Source organism: Thamnophis sirtalis, unplaced genomic scaffold, assembly GCF_051295495.1.
Source record: "Thamnophis sirtalis isolate CommonGarterSnake01/CBP01778 unplaced genomic scaffold, rThaSir2_p1.2 scaffold_3, whole genome shotgun sequence".
NCBI lineage: Eukaryota > Metazoa > Chordata > Lepidosauria > Squamata > Natricidae > Thamnophis > Thamnophis sirtalis.
In genome coordinates, this window is record NW_028261383.1 from 122,488,509 (window position 1) to 122,508,404 (window position 19,896).

At 41.0% G+C, this 19,896-nt stretch overlaps 1 protein-coding gene across 2 annotated transcripts in view; it reads left to right on the forward strand.

Moving 5' to 3' along the window:
* ST6GALNAC2 (ST6 N-acetylgalactosaminide alpha-2,6-sialyltransferase 2) overlaps nucleotides 1-16,731 on the forward strand; it is a 48,686-nt gene extending 31,955 nt beyond the window's left edge. For both annotated transcript variants that reach the window (XM_014065248.2, XM_014065249.2), the window contains exons 5-10: nucleotides 9,931-10,096; nucleotides 10,285-10,423; nucleotides 12,878-12,981; nucleotides 14,426-14,509; nucleotides 15,265-15,364; nucleotides 15,728-16,731. In XM_014065248.2, coding sequence (XP_013920723.2) covers nucleotides 9,931-10,096; nucleotides 10,285-10,423; nucleotides 12,878-12,981; nucleotides 14,426-14,509; nucleotides 15,265-15,364; nucleotides 15,728-15,895 — 761 coding nt within the window. In that variant the 3' untranslated portion in view covers nucleotides 15,896-16,731. The remainder of the gene's footprint in view (nucleotides 1-9,930; nucleotides 10,097-10,284; nucleotides 10,424-12,877; nucleotides 12,982-14,425; nucleotides 14,510-15,264; nucleotides 15,365-15,727) is intronic.
* Nucleotides 16,732-19,896: the final 3,165 nt, after the last annotated feature.

Below are 19,896 nucleotides of genomic sequence, written 5' to 3' on the forward strand. Positions count from 1 at the left end.
AGGTAGACTTGTGCTCATACTAGTTGCAGCTCATGCCCCAACTAAGGATCAAAAGAATGTGACACGTGGATCTCAACATAATGCTTTGCTAAGGTATTGACTATTGCAGTAATGGCTAACCTTTTCAGCACTGAGTGCTCAAATCATGCGCGTGTGCACCCATAATGCAATGCGCACATGACCCTCCCATGTGTCCCATCCCACATATGCACGAGAGACCTCCCCGAATGTCCCCCCGTGCATGCACACACTCCCACCTATAACCCCCTCCCTCAGGGGCATGTGCAACACCCAGTGTGCACCCCACCCCGTGCATGACGTACATCTCCCACATGTGCCTTGCCTTCCCCACATGCATGCATAGCAGAGACCTTAAAACCAGCTGGCCAGCGGGAGGCATGCACATACCTCTGTGTGCCCCCTGTGGCATGTGTGACATAGATTCGCCATCACAGTACTATTGGATTCTGGGAATTGCAGAATAGCAGACAGTAGTGACTGGGATGGGTGAATGTGGCTTGTCAAATCAGATGGCTGGTGGCTGGTTGTAGCATACAATTGAACCCCTGCACCTTTTGTACACATATTGATCTGTTGATGGGTAATGCTTTGATCACACTGCCCTAGGCATTCCCTTGCCTGTTTTCATCCCCCTGTGGATGCTGCTACTTCTAGATCCATAGACAAGAAATTGGGGGAAACTCTCAAACTGTGTGCTTTTTTTTCTGAGAATTTTTTTTATTGTTTTAGTTAAACAAAAACACACAAAAAAAGAATCATCTTTCGTTACATCTTGTAGAAAGTGTATCAGTTGGTTACAAATATATTCCGTGGGTTTCTTCCACAATTCTTACATATACTTCATTCAAATCAAGTTGTACATTTTAAGTCAAGAAAGAAAAATTATGTATTTTACTATCCCTGTACCACAATTCTCATTTGGTTACCATTATTTAAAGATGTTTTTATCTAGAATAATTTCTATTTAAAGACATAACCACCTACTGGCATTCATTTGCAGTATCAATAGATCTCCAATAACATTACACTTTTATGACATGTTCTAAAACAAATTGTTTATGGTTCCCTAAAATGAGAAAAGAATGTGTTCAATATCTCTCTGATGTGAATAAAGCTTATTATTCAGCTTAGGCAAGAAATAAACACGCTGCCTTTGATACATTTTAATCTATATATCACAGAGGGATTATAGTACCTCAGCCCCGTGTTGTGAAGATGCAAAAATAAAGTTCCCAGCTGAGCAAGTCTTGCTGCTATTTTCTTTTTTTTTTTTTCTTAATCAAAGATTCTTTTATTACATTTTCATTTTCCTTTATACAATCACTTAAATACTGTGCAGTTAAAAAAAGAAGAAGCAATAAACAAGTCATAACACTTCTATCCTCTATTTGTTTTGTACTAAAACAAAAGGAAAATAAAAGGAAAAGAAAGAAGAAAAGAAAAAAAGAAAAAAAAGCAACAGTATCCAAGTGCATTCATTGTTCTGAAAATTGAGTCTATACTTCCACCCTCCCCCCCACCCACCCCCTGAACCCCCCTCCCTGACCCCCTTCCGACTTCCCAGGTCCCATTCCCGGCATCGTTCTTTATCAAGCAAAGTCTGGAGTATATTGAAACTAAATAGATTAGAAGTTACAAAATAATAAAAAATAATAAAAAATAAAGAACAAAAAAGAAAAGAATAATAAAAAGAAAAAAAAAGGGAGGGGGGGTAACCCCCCCCAAGAAAGAGAAGTCAATATACTCTCTAACATTAAACTCAGCTTCTCATTATTTTTAAAATTTTAAACAATGTCTTTACCTGCTTCCGCATATAAATTCTATACCTCCCATCCTGCCTTTACCCGTGTCCGCATATATATTTTATCCTCATCCATTGCTCCTCTCATATTTACTCCACCCTCGTGTAGACTCTCCAAATAATCTTTCTTAACCTTGTATTCAAATAACAATTTATACAAAAATCAGCTTACATTCTGGATCAAGATAATCTAATTGAACTTTCACTACCCTTCCATCTACCCCACGCACCCGACTCCATTCATCCCAAACCACAATCCAAGAAAACTATGATCTCCGCTCTCCTCGCCCCAAAGAATAGATCATGCGCAGTTTAAATTAAGATTCAAACAAGTCTTATATAAGTCCCATATAATATATGTCCAAATTCAGCACCGCTTCTTTCAGTCTCAATATCTCTTCATCGGTATACAGCTTTGTCATTTTATACCAGACAGGAGTCCTGAAATTTTATTCAAATTAAAAATTTAAGAAGTATTTTAAAGGCATAGCTGGATCTTTATTCTTTACTCTTCTGCCCTTCCGGAAAGGGAAAGCAACACCCGCCGCCTTGTAGCCACGTGTCCCGCTGCTTATCTTCTCCTTGTCTTTCTCCAAGTCCAGATGAATCAGGAAGTCCCACCTTCAGGGTTTTTTAGTAAAAATCTCGGGCTTCGCAAACAGAATTGAGACGATATTTTTGGTTCTCAAATGTGACTGTGATACCAGATGGCACTTCCCATTTATATTGTATCTGAGAATCTCTGAGTTTTTCAGTTAAGAAAGTGTAGTCTCTCCTTGCTCTTAATATTTGAGATGGTATTTCTTTAAAAACAATCAAGTCCTGTCCATCGATTCGCAGCCTGTTATTGTAAAACTTCTGTATTATCGCATTTCTGGATTCTCTTGTGGTGAAATATATAATTATGTCCCTCGGAAGCTGTCGTTGTTTTGCTACACACGAGTTCTGGCGATAAATTTTTTGAATCTGCCAATCAAAGTTAAATCCCGGACTTCCCACCGAACGTCTGAAAGCTTCCAAAAAGGTCTGTTTCAAATTCTCCTGTTCCTTTTCACGCAATCCTCTGACTCTTATTGCAAACGCAGTCTTATTGTAATTTATCATAACGAGTTGTTTTTGAGCATTTTCAACTTCCTGTTGTAACGTTTGAATTTTAGATGTCAAATTAGAATTAGTTTTTTCCAAAAGTTCCAATTTGTCCTCCATTTCAGAAACATAGCCTGTCATAACAGTCATAACTCTGATCGTATCTTCCCTTGTTTGAGCAATCTTGGCGTCCAGTTTATCATATAAGTCCGATAAAAGTTGTTTAATTTCCTGTCTGAACTCTTTAAGGGTTTCAAAAAGAAATTCTTGCGTTAAGAGATCTCCAGTGGAGGGCGTGGGAGGCAAGGGCAGCGATTTTGTAACAATTTCTTGAGATGTATTATTAAGGAAACGCTTAGACTGCTTCGATTTGGGAGCCATTATAAGAAACGCACAAACAAACAAAGTCTCTGCTCCCCTCGGTTTTAAATGGGGTACTATTTATAGATTTTTAACAGTTAATAAGGAGAAGTCTTCAGGAGAATAGAGCTGATTGAGTGTGTCATATATCAAACACAGAAGCTATAAAATCGGCATCTTGTAACGCAGCTGGATAAGAAAGCCTTTTACAAAATTGAAGCTGGTATTTTGAATAGTAATAAGAAAAAAAATTACAACTTCAAGTTAATATTTGGTTTTGAAGCCATTTCAAAATTTATCTGCCTGCTGTTAATAAAACTCTATTGCCTGAATATGCAGCTTTAGGTGAAGAGGCTGAATTCCCCTTTTATTTTGAAGTTAAGGCTTGGCAAAACTTTCAGTGAGTAAACATTGTAACAAGACCGTTCAGCAGATTCATCGCCATTTAACTTCCAGATAAGCAAAGTTAATGAAGGAGTAACATTCTTGTAGAAATAAAGCTAATTAAAAAGCTTCTGCTGGCCTATTGTGAAACCAAAACATGTGATAAGCAATCTCTTTTGTTTTGCATTCTTGTGAATTCTTGTGAGGATTAACAAAAAGTGTTCATTATTACCGGAGAAACCAGCCTGCTCGGCGCCATTTTAAAAGCCTCTAAGTAAATAATTTTTCGGAGGAGAAAAAGAAAAGAAGCTAAAATGTTGATAAACAATTATTGTGCACGGAAATGGATTCAGCTCGTGATAAGATTAAATCAAACAAAACTTTGAGCAGAGTGGGGGAGTCTTACTTTGTCCTGCACAAGGCAGTTTGAAGTTCCCAGCACGGACAGCCGTTCTGCTTTGGGCTAGCCCCCCTTTCCTTGCAAGCACAAAAGCTGCAAAAATCGAAGAGCATTTGCCAGCAAAACAGTTTCTTCTTTCCCTCTTGCCTGAAGGATAAGAAAACCTGATAAGACGTCAGATGGAAGATCCTCTAAACAGGTACGTAGCCAGGAATTCGGAGGCAGCTGATTTTTTGCTGCCACCACCAGCAAGCTCCTCCCAGGAAGCCTTGCTGCTATTTTCTAATGTCCAATTTGACCCAAAATAGATAAAGGGAGCACTATGGTTAGGAATACACCATATCTTTGAAATGTGATCACTGTAGTTTCTGGGCACAAGAGGGAATATACTTTGCTTTACTCTTTATAAGTTCATTTGACTGGAAAAACCTCTTTCTCTACCTACTTGCAGCATCCAAAATTTTGGATTGCTTAGCACCATTTTTGTGTTCATGAAAGCTGTTGTTTTTCTTTAAAGTCTGAGTTCTGGGAGGGGAGAAATCGTAATTGGAAATGCTGGTACTATCCATGTCTTATGACATTTGCCTGTATCAAAGATCCCAGTGTCTTTCTGATGAGTAACTTGAAGAAAAAGGCTTTGACACAACCCACTCTATTGTTGCTTTTTACCCAGTGACTTCTGGGAATTATCTTGCTTCCTGCCCCGTGCCCATTCTTAGTTATTTGCCAAATATCTCTGGCTCATGCCCTGCATCTCTCAGATGGGAGTGAGCAAGGGACTTTGAATGAAGGAGAAGTGAAGCAGCGTAGAACTAAACTAGAGATAGACAACTTTAGGGAGAACATGTGAGAATCCCCAGTGTGTCTGGAGAACTTGGTAAAAGGATTATTTGCAAGGTTGCTACTTTCCCAGACATTTCTTGTGTAAAAGTTATTTGTGACTGATGTACAACAAAAAGAGGTAGCCCCAGTGCCAAGAAAGAGTAGGAAAGAACAAAGAAATACTTTTCACCACCACTCCTTGCAGGACCTCATGCTAATTCAAAAGGAATTATTAAAGCAGTAAAGCTGAAGTTCGGCGCCTGACATTTTAGAAGCAGGAGTGGAACCATTAATCATTTTTGAGACATATAATTCATCAAAGATTGTTACTCAGACTTAAAAAGATTCTTGACACAAAAAGACTGTTCATAGTGGACATCAGTATATCTTTGCTTTAGTAAAAATAGTACTACTTATGTTCATTAAATATGCTCAAACTGTGTTGTTCAGTATGCAACATAGATATATCTGTATAATGTACATTCATGGATGTCTTGTAGGGTCACATAGGAATTAAGTGTTCATTTCAATTATGACTCACACCATCATTCCTAAACTACTTCAATATTACAGGATAAGAGAGTTGGAAGGGACCTTGGAGGTCTTCTAGTCTAACCTGGCTCAAGCAGGAGACCCCATATTCTTTCAGACAAATTCTTAAAAATCTCCAGTGATGGGGACAACTTCCAGAGGCAAACTGATCTACTGATTAATTGTTCTGTCAGGAAATTTCTCCTTACTTCTAGGTTGGTTCTCTCCTTGATTAGTTTCCATTCTTTGCTTCTTGTCCTGCCTTCTGATGCTTTGGAGAATAGGTTGCCCTCTCCCTTCTTGTGGAAGCTTCTAAAATATTGGAACACTGCTAAAATGTCACCCCTATTCCTTCTTTTCACTAGACTAGAGACACCCAATTCTTGCAATGTTCTTCCTTTTTTTTAACCTCCAGACCCCTAATCATCTCTGTTGTTGTTCTCTGCACTCTTTCTAAATCTCAACATCTTTTTTGTATTATGTTGACCAAAACTGGATGCAAGATTCCAAGTGTGGCCTTACCAAGACATTATAAAGTGGTATTAATACCTCCTGTGATCTTGATTCTATCCCTCTGTTTATGCAGCCTAGAACTGTGTTAGCTTTTTTGACAGTTGCAGCACACTGCTGGCTCATATTTAAATGATCGTTCACTAAGACTCCTAGATTGCTTTCACTGTTACTGTTATTGAGCCAGGTACCATCCATTTTGTATACAGGCATTTGTTTTTTCTTGCCTAAGTGTAAATTTAACTTTTCTGCACATTTCTCTCCATGTATATATGGTATATATACCATATATGGTGTGTGTGTGTGTATTTGTGTGTGTGTATGTATGGGCTTAAAGTATGATTGGTTGTGTGGTTGTATCATGATTGGTAGATTGGAATTTGGCAAGATTCTGTAGAGGTGAGCCTATGGAGCTGATTATGGATGTGAGTGGTGTTCCTTCTTTGTGTATCTTGGGGAGGTCATAGAGTTTGGGGCACCTGGAAGATTTCTCTCTGGGGATGATTCTTCGCTGGATCTCTTCACTGATGGGAGAGGCTTTTATTTTGGATTTGGTGGACTCATAGTCAGCTCCATAGGCTCACCTCGACAGAATCTTGCCAAATTCCTCGCCAAACAACTCCAACCCTACGCAGAATCCATCACCTCACACGTACAAAACTCACTCCACTTCATAGAAACAATAAAGAAACAAAACCTACAACACAGCAACCTACTCGTGAGTTTCGATGTCATATCCCTCTTCACCCAAGTGCCTATAAAAGAAGCCTTGACAGCTATCCAGAACAAACACAACCCCCTAAGCACATCCTGGATCTGACCAACCACTACCTAACCAACACATACTTCATCCATAATGGACAAAGATACAAACAGATAGAAGGAGCACCCGTGGGATCATCCCTCTCACCCGTCATCGCAAACTTATACTTGGAACATTTTGGAACTAACGCCTTAGATAAATCTGAACACAAACCCAAACTCTGGCTTAGATATATTGATGACACTTTCATGATTTGGCTACACGGGAAAGAAAAACTGGACAACTTCCTCACACCTCTCAACAGCCTACACCCCAAAATACAATTCACCATGGAAATAGAAGCAAACAACCAACTTTCCTTTCTGGACGTCCTAATCTACAAAAAACCCAATGGCTCCCTAGGACACACCATCTACTAGAAAAAAACACACACCAACTGCTACTTAAACACACAATCCTATCACCACCCTGCACATATCAACTCTGTAGCCAAGACCCTAATCTCCAGACTAGAGAAACATCCCCACAACATGAATAAATGTGAGGATACCTCCCGCCTACCAGACATCTGAAAACCAGCCCTAGTCAACAAATGAACCCCACCACCACCACCACCCAGGTCGCTACAACACAAAAGAACAACGGACACACAGCCAGCACCTCAACTACACAGGATGATACGAAACAGCCGACCAATCTACAAACATCAACTCCGTCTACCAATCAGGATGCAACTACACAGCCAATCAACCCACTTACAGCAACAAAGCCAGCACTCCACCCCCCCACCAAGATTTATAGAAAGATGACAGCTCCAACCACGCCTTACTCGCACAAGCACGAAGCCGAAAATACCAGCCTGAAATGGCAAGTGGGACCTCGCCGAAACGTTGCCAAGACAATCTCAATCTTACACGGGAAAAGACCCAAATACAACAAGACCAGCATACCTACACCAGTGAAAATCTACGAAAACAAACATATATACAAAAACAAACACACACATACACATACATATACACACACATACATACACATACACATCTACATGCAGCGGCATGGGCGTTTCACTCGCCTTTTATTAGGACCTATAAGTTAGATAAATTTGCATCGGCTGATGGCAGTGTTTGGGTGCAGAGTCTTGCAGGCAGTTCATACCAAGGGAACACATTTGGAGCAGTCAATGTCCCATCTTTGAGAGCAGTCAGGCTTGGGTATGTCCCAGACATAGATGCTATCTCCACCCTTATTCAGAAAGGGCGTTGGTACTTACCTGATACGCCTCTTCTAATAAGGTGGAGATAGCATCCGGTCCCACTCGTCTTGGGTGATATATGCTTCATGTAGATGTATCAAGAAGTAGGTTGTGGTCTACTTGGTTGAATGCCTTACTGAAGTCCAAGTATACTATGTCCACATCATTTCTCTGATCCACTAATTTAGTCATTTTGTCAAAGAATGCAGTAAGATTGCAGTGGCCTGTTTTTGACAAACCCATGTTGGCTTCTGATTATAATGTTGTTATATGAGTTTGCCTTGAAACCAACTCTAATTCTGCCATTGATGCAAAATGCAACAATCTCACCTACAAACAGAGAGGGATAGTTTTAGCTGCATTAACATACGTATCTTGCAGGCACTGCATTGTTGCAAATGATTTCATGACTCAATTCAAGGTTCCGGTTTTGACTTAAAAATATTCCTCAATTTATAATGGCAATTGAGACTGGAATTTCTGTGATTAAGTAATAGCACTTAAAGTTATATACTGCTTCATGGGGTTTTACAACCCTCTCTCAGCTGTTTACAGAGTCAGCATATTGGCCCCAACTATCATTTTACTGACCTCAGAAGGATGGAATGCTGAGTCAACTTTGAGCCAGTGAGAATCGAACTGCTGGTACTGCATTCTAACCACTGCATCACAGTGGCTGTATCAATGCAGTCATAAAGTGCAACTACCTAGCTTAGCAACAGCAATCAATCCCTGAAGTAGTCTTGGCTGTTGTCATTAACTGAATCCTGTTGTTGTTAGGTAAGGCAATTTTCTGCCGGCTTCCTACAACCAAATCAGTGGACAAGCCAGCAGAAAGTTTCAAGTCCCAGGCTGGCAAGCAGATAAATGACTAATTCTGGATGGGATAGGGAGCATGGTGAAGCACTAGAGATGTAGTGTGGGTCGGAGAGCATGTGCAAGGGTGTGTGTGAGAGGCCTGGGTCAGTGAGAATGTGGCACAGGCCAGGCAAGTTACGTGGGGGTGTCTTGGGTGGCTGTGTGGAAACATAGAGGGACTGGGGGAGGGTGTTCAGGTGGGGAAGACTTATCTCAGTGACTTGGCGACCTTCCCTGCTGACTTCCTCTTTGACTTTCTGGGGAAGCCAGTAGGAAAGGTTGCAAACTATGATTGAAAAATACTACAGTTGATCATAAGTAGGAACAGTTTGCCAAGTGCCCTAATTACAAACATGATGCTGAGATGACACAACTCCAAGGACCAGTCATAATGTTCAACGCCATTGTAATTTCAAATGGTTTCTGAATAAATGGTCATAGATTGAGGATTACCTTATAGAGCTCAACGCAATCCATAACCACAAAATGGTCTTTCTCTCCCTCAGATTTAGCTTAAAATGTCCCATTTCCAAATGAGATGAAAGGCGTGGGGGAAAATGGTATAAGTGGTTAGATGATAGAAATAGGAAATAAGAATTTGAGAAATGTAATTTGTATTATAGAAGAAGTAGGAAATAGAGATAAGAATGTAGGAAAAGTAGGATTTGCAAAAGTAGGAAACATTATATAGTAATAGAAGAAGAACAAAGACTGTCTGATACAAAAAACGAAACACAGGCTGATAAGCAAAAGAGTGAGAAATAATAGGACTATAAGTGTAAAATTAGAATGTATTGAGAGGGAAATAGTGTTTATAAAGATCCACTGGTAGATATCTGCTGTAAGAAGGAACACGTAATTCTGATATTATTTGTAAGTGTTGTGTATGTTTTTTGTCAATGTGTATAAGTGTTTATAATAAAAAAAATAAAAAAGAAAGGTGTGGGGTCCTCTGAATAGCTTGTATTCAGCTATTGAATTGAGTGTTTTGCTTGTCTCATGGTACTTAATCTCAGTGTAGTTCCCTCTACTTACTTCTCTTGCTGCCTTGAATCTATAGATAGTGTTTTCATTCTCTTGCTGGAGTTGTTGCTCAAACTTTTTCCTAACTTGCATTATTGCATTGTTTTAATCTGCAGTTATTGCATCCACGGTGCAGCTTCTCACTGAGTCTGTCCACAGTCAACTGGTCGATGAAACCAGGTTCCTTAACTGTTGCCTCAGCTGTGCGGTGGTTGGGAATGGAGGAATTTTGAATGGGTCTCGCCAAGGGAAGAAGATAGATGCTCATGATTTTGTCTTCAGGTAGAAACCCTCTTCCTTTGAATGGGACAAAGGCACCATTTTGGGGAGGTTATGGAGATTTAATAAACCCACAAGATCCATGCTCTTAAACTTTCAGAATAAAATCTCAGATGTTTGAGTTATTTACTTAGTTGTGCCTTGTTGACAACTATAAATTCTTGTGTCTTTGCTTCTGTCGTTCCTTACAGGCTTAACGGGGCAGTCACCAAAGGTTTTGAGGAAGACGTTGGGACGAAGACTTCCTTCTATGGCTTTACCGTGAACACTATGAAGAATTCCCTTGTTGCTTATGCAGAATATGGCTTCACACAGATCCCACAGGGAAAAGTAAAAGCACAACTACATCCTTTTTTTCAGTTGCAGGATTGAGGAGTCTTTGATGCTTGCTGAGCTTGTTTGTTTTCTTGCAGACGTTTCATTACCCTAACTAGGTAGCATGTTTTTTATGTTTTATTAGACATTTATAGGCCGCCCTTTTCCCTGAGGGGACTCAGGGCGGCTTACAGTCAAAAGGGAAGGGAGTGTCAGACAATACAAAAAGAAATGTGCACAAAGGTAAATTAAATAATAAAACTCAACATTCACTCAACATTCGGGAGGGGCAAAAGTAAACTTATCCCCAGGCCTGACGGGCTAGCCAGTTCTTGAGGGCTGTGCGGAAGGCCTGGACGGTGGTGAGGGTACGAATCTCCACGGGGAGATTGTTCCATAGTGTCGGAGCCGCAACAGAGAAGGCTCTCCTCCAAGTAGTCGCCAGTCGGCACTGACTGGCGGATGGAATACGGAGGAGGCCAACTCTATGCGATCTGATGGGATGCAGGGAGGTAATTGGCAGAAGGCGGTCTCTCAAATAGCCAGATCCACTACCATGGAGCGCTTTATAGGTGGTGAGTAGAACCTTGAAGTGCACCCGGAGATCGACAGGTAGCCAGTGCAGCTCACGGAGGATCGGTGTTATGTGGGCGAACCGTGGTGCGCCCACAATCACTCGCGCGGCCGCATTCTGGACTAGCTGAAGTCTCCGGATGCTCTTCAAGGGCAGCCCCATGTAGAGCACATTACAGTATTCCAGCCTGGAGATCACAAGGGCTCGAGTGACTGTTGTGAGGGCCTCCCGATTCAGGTAGGGCCGCAACTGGCGCACCAGGCGAACCTGGGCAAATGCCCCCCTGGTCACAGCTGAGAGATGATGGTCAAAAGTCAGCTGTGGGTCCAGGAGGACTCCCAAGTTGCGGGCCCTTTCTGAGGGGTGTAAGTTTTGTCCCCCCAGCCTGAGTGATGGTATGTTGGTCAAATTTTTGGGAGGAAAACACAACAGCCACTCGGTCTTGTCTGGGTTGAGTATCAGCTTGTTTGCTCTCATCCAGTCTTTAACGGCTTCTAGACCCCGGTTCATCATGTCCACCGCTTCATTGAGTTGGCACGGGGCGGACAGATACAACTGTGTATCGTCCGCATATTGGTGGTATTTTATCCCGTGCCTTCGGATGATCTCGCCCAGCGGTTTCATGTAAATGTTAAATAGTAGGGGGGATAGGACCGATCCCTGCGGCACCCCATAAGTTAGGGGCCTCAGGGACGATCTCTGCCCCCCCACCAACACCGACTGCGACCTGTCCGAGAGATAGGAGGAGAACCACTGCAAAACAGTGCCGCCCACCCCTATCTCCCGCAGTCGTCGCAGAAGGATACCATGGTCGATGGTATCGAAAGCCGCTGAGAGGTCCAGGAGAACTAGGATGGAAGCATGGCCTCCATCCCTAGCTCTCCAGAGATCAGTGCTAGTAAGGAGTGCTGTTTGCTGTCAGTTTATATTCTGGTGACTTGCTTGTTTGTGTGGGTAATCTTGGAGTGTTAGGGGTTGGGCTGTTTACTGATGGCTCTTTGTCAATTTCTGCAATGAAACATCTGCAAGAAAACAAGCAAGCTCAGAGAGCACCAAGGACTCCTAAATTTTAACCCTGAGCTACAAATATTCTCCTTAATTGCAGAACTAAGATACTATTAACTTCAGTCACATTTGCTTTAATGTGGGTAGCTGGTTTTGCAGATTATTGCCTGTAGAATGCTTTTCAGTCCAGGAAGGTTGAAGGCAGAACAACAAGTCTTTCCAGCTTCACTTTTAAAAATCTTGTATGATTTTCAGTGGTAGGCTTGATGCTAAAACAGCATTCCTAAATTAAGTCAGCTATTTAAGCATATGTGAAAGCTTTCAAAAACAATCAAATCATGGCTATACAGTGCCCACTTAAGTATTTATTGTACAAGGAGTAAAAACTGGGAACAGAGATAAAGGTAAAGGTTCCCCTCGCACATATATTCTAGTCATTCCCGACTCTAGGGGATGGTGCTCATCTCCGTTTCAAAGTCGAAGAGCCAGCGCTGTCCAAAGATGTCTCTGTCTCTGTGGTCATGTGGCCGGCATGACTAAATGCCGAAGGCACACGGAGCACTGTTACTTTTCCACCAAAGGTGGTTCCTATTTTTCTACTTGCATTTTTACATGCTTTAGAACTGCTAAGTTGGCAGAAGCTGGGACAAGTAATGGGAGCTCACTCTGTTACGTGGCGCTAGGGATTCGAACTGCTGAACTGCCAACTTTTCTGATCGACAAACTTAGTGTCTTAGCCACTGAGCCACCACGTCCCTAGGGGAACAGAGATAGAAAATGGTTTATCTGGGAAACGGTATACATAAATGGCTGGAATTATACATGCTTCACTGCAATATATTTTCCTTTGCCAAACCTCATGCTTACATTTCCCTTTATGTTGATTGTAGGGCATACAATACATTTTCATTCCATCAAATGTACGAGACTATATCATGCTTCGGTCTGCCATTTTGGGCAGTCCTGTCCCAGAGGGCTATGACAAGGGTGATGCGTAAGTAATTCTGCTTGCAGAATTCTTATTCCTCTACTTAATGAACCACACAATATTATTTTAATGTTTTTAAACTTCTGGTTTAGCATGTGACCTCATCATCACAAAGTCTACAGACCACATGAAGCCTTTATAAACAGAAGAACACTGACATATCCCTAAACTCCGCTGAAGATGTTACTTAGCCTGGTAACGAAACGTTTGGAAACCAACCCACAAGCTTGGAGAACGAACCTTCACCTACACCACTTTCTCTCACTTTTAGGGATTGGATTATGCCAATCCTAATCTGCATCCTGTGTTATGTTCCTCTCCTTTTTCAGAAATATCCACTGTATTAAAAACTTTCCACTTACAAAGCAGATTAAACTGTGGGCAGCCCAGTACGTTTCTTTAGATATAGAGTGTTTTCTATACCACAGAGTCACATATGGTAACATAACTGGAAAGGGCATCACAGAGACTGTTGTTGGAATGGGTATTTCTGTCTTACATGCACATATAACAACAACACAGGACATCATGCATAACTCCCCTACATCCCTTATAAATCATCCTGTTGATGAGCACAGGTTATAGAAAGAAAGGGGCAAGAGGATAACTGTCTCTGCATGCCACACTATCCTCTCTTTTGTGCCTCTTTCTTGGGCTGGAAAAAGTGAGATTGTTGAAGAAGTTGATGACAAAATTTAGCTGGATTGGGGAGGCTTGGTGTCCTGATGGGTCAGAGTGAAGGTGTTTAGGTAAGCTCCCCGTTGGGAGAGCGAGTGCATTCAGAGAAGCGTTGTGAGAATTGTGTTGGAGAACACACAAACCAGCATACAGAGACACTGCAGTTTAAATAGGCTTTTACTTTCGTGGAAATAGAGATATCAGAGTCCATCAAACAGTCCAAGTCATACACGGATAAGACAGTCAGTCATCAATGTCTTTCAGTTAAGGGATAATCCAAATAACATAGTCCAGTATCATATAATCAGTTCAGTACTCAAAGTTTGCTAGCAGTTGCAAAACTTACAGTAGCTCATGGCACTCAGATCAGATCAGCCTAGAATCTAACAGAGAGCTAATAGTTGTTCTGGCTCCCTCTTATGGCCGATTGAGGAAAACAGCAACCAATCACATTTTACAGTATGATTTAAAGAAACAGGTACAACATTGCTATATGATTTATATATTGCCAACCCAACTGTTAGATTATATTCCTAACATAAGGCCTTCATGGGCAGCATCCGACGTCCCCTTTTATATCTTGACACTAGGCTCCAAACCATCTTGAATATTTGAAGTCCCCCCCCCCCACTGTGAACACCTGTTGTTTCAGATCTTACCAGGAGTGCTATTGTTTAATCACTTAAATTTATTTCCAGTTGTGGTGTTAATTGAATTGCTTAATCATAGAAGTGTTACTAAAGCTTTGTTTTCCTTTTCTTTCTTTCCATAGCCCTTGGAAATATTTTGGATCTGAGACATCTGCAGGGAAATTCAAGATGCTGCACCCAGAATTCATGCATTATCTAAAAGAAAGGTGATGTTTTTGAGCTTTTTATTGCTGCAACAGAACTTGAAGTTAAGAGCAGTTGATTATTCACTGAGTAGCCATTTATGTAAGAATAGTAGTAGCACTTAGACTTATATACCTCTTTACAGTGCTTTGCAGCCCTTTCTAAGGGATTTACAGAGTCAGCATATTGCCGCCAACAATCTGGATCCCCATTTTACCCACCTCGGTAGGATGGAAGGCTGAGTAAACCTTGAGCCAGTGAGATTTGAACTGCCGAACTGCAGCTAGCAGTCAGCTGAAGTAGCCTGCAGTACTGCAGTCTAACCACTGTGCCACCTCATAACTCTGAAAGTTATGTACCTTTCACATAATTTTTCACATACCTAGGGCAGGGGCAAGGCTGAGAAGGGGATTTGAATATTTTATTTGACTGATATGAACAATAGCACAGAAGCAAAGAACAGCATTGTATTATATACCAGTTCATCCTTTGGATATCCAATATTTGGGTTTTGTTCAAAACACCTACTCTTTTTGACCTGGAAACCCTAATGATGTTTAAAGACACCCCCCCCCCCACCTCCAATAATACAAACATGAAAGCAGGCATTTGGAAACACTCCCTATCAGATTTTGTCAGTTTGCAAACCTTGCATGTCAAGGAGACATGTGAAACCTTCCTATTTGCCAGCTTCTAACATATGAAAACTAAGGAAAGATCAAAGTATTCTGATTTTTCCATTAAAATTTCTGCTGAACCTCCCTCTTTCTCTTCCCAGGTTTTTAAAATCAGAAATGATTAATTCTCAGTTTGGCCATCTCTACATACCCAGCACTGGAGCACTTATGCTTTTAACAGCTCTACACACTTGTGATCAGGTATTCAGTGTCCCTTTTTCCAGTTTTTGATAGCTGACTAACAGACAGTGGAGATTTAAAACTACTGGTAGGGTGAATTAGTGCCTTACGAAAAACAGTGAAATGGAAGACCTATCTTTTCCTTCCAAGGTATACTAATTCCACTTGTATGCTTTGGAGGAAATGGGAATGTTGCTTTTTTGTTTGTTACTCCAAACCATGTGTCATTTGGGCATCTACTTCATGCTGGCTGACATTCCATCTGATGCAGCTTTGTTTCTCCAAGGGAAATTCCTTGGCCATGTAAGCAGCCAGCATGAAAAACCGTATCTCTTGGTCCATGCCTGTCCCTTGCTCAACCTTTCACTTCCTCTCCTTCGTTAGGTCAGTGCCTATGGATTCATCACGGAGAATTACAAGTTGTTTTCGGATCATTACTACGAACAGGAGAAAAAGCCCTTGGTATTCTATGCCAATCATGATATGTTACTAGAAGCCGAGCTATGGAAGAGCTTGCATCGAGTTGGCATCATGAAGCTCTATCAGCGATGAAGATGAGCTGTTCTGTGGGGGTGAAAATCTTCTCTTGACTTTCTTTGTATAAGAGCTCTTCTCATGAAGAGGAGCCCTTTTTTGTGTGTGTCCAGAAATGAAATTGATCAGCAGCACACTCCAGGCATATTGGACAGTTGAGGACTCTGGGAATAATCCCCATTGGATTTGGTACAGACAGACCCATCTGCTGTTAACAGTGGTGCAGCCAGGAGATGCAGCAAAATTACTGCTTTACAGGAGAATCTGAAATAGAGTTTTATTTATTGTAAGCAAGCAATGCTCTTATGCTTTACATTATGCAGATTTGGACGTCACTCCACTATCCTCCATTTAGGACACTTCCAGCTAATCAGTGCTGAGGACCACAGAACTTTGCTCACAACTATCATTTTACAGTCTTAAACGCAGAAGGCCACAGCCATCACAACAGGGCTCCTATTCTCAAACTCAGCATGGCCTGCATCCAGAAAAAATGGCTTTATTGAAGGTGAATAAGTTCTAATAAAGAGGATACTATTCCAATAGTTGTTTCTAGTAAGAAGGGGCATCTTCGCCAATCTGTCTTGGATTATATAGATCTCTCATCCATCACAAACCTGAACTCAGGGATCCTTTGAGGTGTACAAACATTTGGCCCCCTTCTGTTTTCACAATCAAGTGCAATGTTACTGAGTAATTTTTCCACCTCCACAGTGGGAGAGATCAGCCTCTAAATGTTGTCCAGTCGGTAGTCAAGACTATTGACTATTACGATGTTCAAAATCAATCTGTGCTAGGAAAGTTGTGGGTGATACCTCTCTAAATGTTCAGTAGCCTGGATTTCTCTAAAGACAAATTGTGGCTTGGGAAAAGAGACAGTTGCAGATGCAAACCTAACCAAGTGTTCTTATTAAATGTATTTATATATAAAGTAGCAATAAATTTGAGTGTCACTGTTACTCAAAATGATTCAGTTTTCTTTAAGAGGTGGAGAACACATGTTTTGACACCTCTGGAATATCAAAAAGCAAAAGAGCCCCCCAATGAATAAATAAACACAGCCAGTTTAGTCTAGTGATCAAAGCACCAGGCTAAAACCAGAAGGCTGTGAGTTCTAGTTCCACCTTAATCATGAAAACCAGCTGGGTGACCTTGGGTGAGTCACTCTCTCAACCCACAATATCAAGACTCTGGCAACAAACTGGTCAGTCAATTCCTTTCATAATCAATTGATCAGCACTCCATGATCTGAAAAAAAATGAGCCTGCCCTTGTGGGAAAACATTAGAAAGAAAAAAAACAGAGATGAACAAGAGGCTAAAGGATCAAAGCAAAGCATGTGGGCCTGTGACACATGATTATTCTCATAATATAGCCTGTTACAGTTATCCCTTGTTCTAAACAACCTACTTCCCCTGTTGTATGTCAGCACAAGAGTCTGCAGGTGGCCATTATAACTAGCCCTACCAGATATTGTAAAGAAAGTTGGAAGTTTCTCACTTTTCTGGTCTTTAATTTTTCCTCCCTTTGGAGGTTGGCACCTATCAGACCTTCAGCTGATCCATGTTAGGAATGCCCATAATACTATTACAGTATAAGGTTACAGTAATAGAATCTTGCAAGTCTGGATGTGCCCTCACCCTCTCCTCCCATTATCTTCAATGAGAACCAGAGTTCTATCTGAAGTGCTTTCTCAAATTACTTTTCTGCCCCAAACTCAAAGATTTCATTTATCTGACTGGCCTTGGCTGTGGCTTTTTCTCCTATCCCTCAGTATTACTCCTACTCCCCATTACAAGTTCCAGAGTATCACTCTTATTTGTTTCCAATTCTTGCATCCATAGTGTGAAAATAAGACCAGTCTAGGACTCCATCTCAGATGGAAATCTTTGAAACCCCAGTAGGAACCATTTTTTTTTTCATTTTCATTAACCCTCAAAGAAAGGAGATCACAATAGAAAGGAGCTGACTGACTACTTGGAGGACTTACTTTCCCAGAAGACAAAGCCTGATAAGGTCAATTGGCTGAGTCAAGTAGCTCAGATCTAGAATAATATAATGCAGTGGTTCTCCAGACCACCAGCAGACAGGGAGTGTGGGGAATGGTTTCCTATACGTAATGTTATCCTGCCCATGTGCAAATGAACCTTTATATGCTCCCCCACTTGCACAGCCCGGTTCCCAACAGCATGAGTTTATAATGCACTTATAATTAGAATTAATTAATTGTTCTAACGAGACTAGACAAGGGACATGGTGGTTCAGTGGCTAAGACGCTGAGCTTGTTGATCAGAAAGGTCAGCAGTTCGAATCCCTAGCGCCACATAACGGAGTGAGCGCCTGTTACTTGTCACAGCCTCTGCCAACCTAGCAGTTTGAAGGCACATTAAAAATGCAAGTAGAAAAATAGGAACCATCTTTGGTGGGAAGGTAACAGCATTCCGTGCGCCTTCGCTGTTGAGTCTTGCGGGCTACATGACCATGGAGACGTCTTTCACTTTGAAACGGAGATGAGCACCGCCCACTAGAGTCAGGAACGACTAGCACATATGTGTGAGGGGAACCTTTACCTTTAGCAAGACTAGGGTCTATGTTTTCTTCGCTAAATTTTTGAGAGCAGTTAGGATTTTGTCTTTTGCCTTAGTGTTCCTTGCCATGAAATGGCAGTTAATACTGTTGCCAATTTCACACAATCTCAGTGGTTCCATAAAGGTGGATTGGGAGGCTGGGACTGCATATTTCCTACCATTGTGATGTAATAACTTCTGTAATCCTTAATTTATTCTCATTGTTCTGAATCCAGTTGTTCCAGTCCAAGAATTCTCCTAGAGTTTGTTAAAGGATCCCTATCATTCGTACTCTAGGTGGGTCATGCTAGACATGTGCCACTCCACTGCATCTCCTCTCTTTTGGAAGCAAATAGAGAACTGGGTTTGTTTTTGTATGCTGCTAGCATCAGGGGTCCCATTTGGTTACTTTCTGTAAAATTGCTTGCCTGCTTTTACAGCTGCATTGAGACATGAAACAATCATAAAAAGGTCTTGCCTTAAAACCCTTTCTTCCGCTATATAATTTTCTCATTGTTATTGTACATATATTAAAAAAAAATGACACTGTCCCTGCAATGTAACACCACACAATTTCCAATTTCAGGATGCTGAGACACTCCCAGCCCCCAATGGAGCATAGAACTGGCTGCAGATTCTGAATTCCAAATTTTTAAACTTAGAAATCCAAAGCTTTACGGAACAAGGGGCTACAAAATGCATTCAAATTGCGAACTAGTGGAATTTTCAGTTCTTTATGATGTTTTCCTTTATTGCTTTCCCAGTCTTTTTCTCTTCCCCGTGGTATTTTAAATAAGATTTTGAGAAAATTGGAATGACTTATTACAACATGCTGACTTTATGTCAAGTTTTTATAATGATGTGTCTTTATTTACTTCAATCCACTTATTGATTTAATCAAAACTCGATAGAAGTCATTTCCACATACATGTGTGATTATATCTCTTAAAAGGCTGACATAGGGTCAAAGCCAACAGTATTTTTTATATCAAGAAGGTATAAAGTGTTTTTTCTAGGATGAAGCTTCAAGGCCTGTGAATAACAAACTGGAGTTGATCTTATCCAAACGAAGCGGGAATGGAATCCCCCAAAATGGGCTGAGCAATATAATTTATTTAAAAAAAATATTAACAATTACTAAAATTTACTTGCCTTACAATTTCCTATATGTAATCATATTCACCTGCTCTCAGGTTAAAAAATAAAATCAGTTGCTACTTTTGGAAACATTTTGGACGCATCTCTCCAGAGGCCATAGCAGAATTTGTGGTGAGAAACACGTGTCACCAAATAGATTTTTTTTAAAAAGAAAAATGGAGAAGAGGGGAAAAAAAATCTACTGCTACCCAGGTGCATTATGCAATCTGTCATCCCTCTGCCGTTGCACAGGGTGCATGCTTTGTTTCATAGGGTGCACAGCCTCATCTAGAAACGCAGTCATATTAAATGAGCA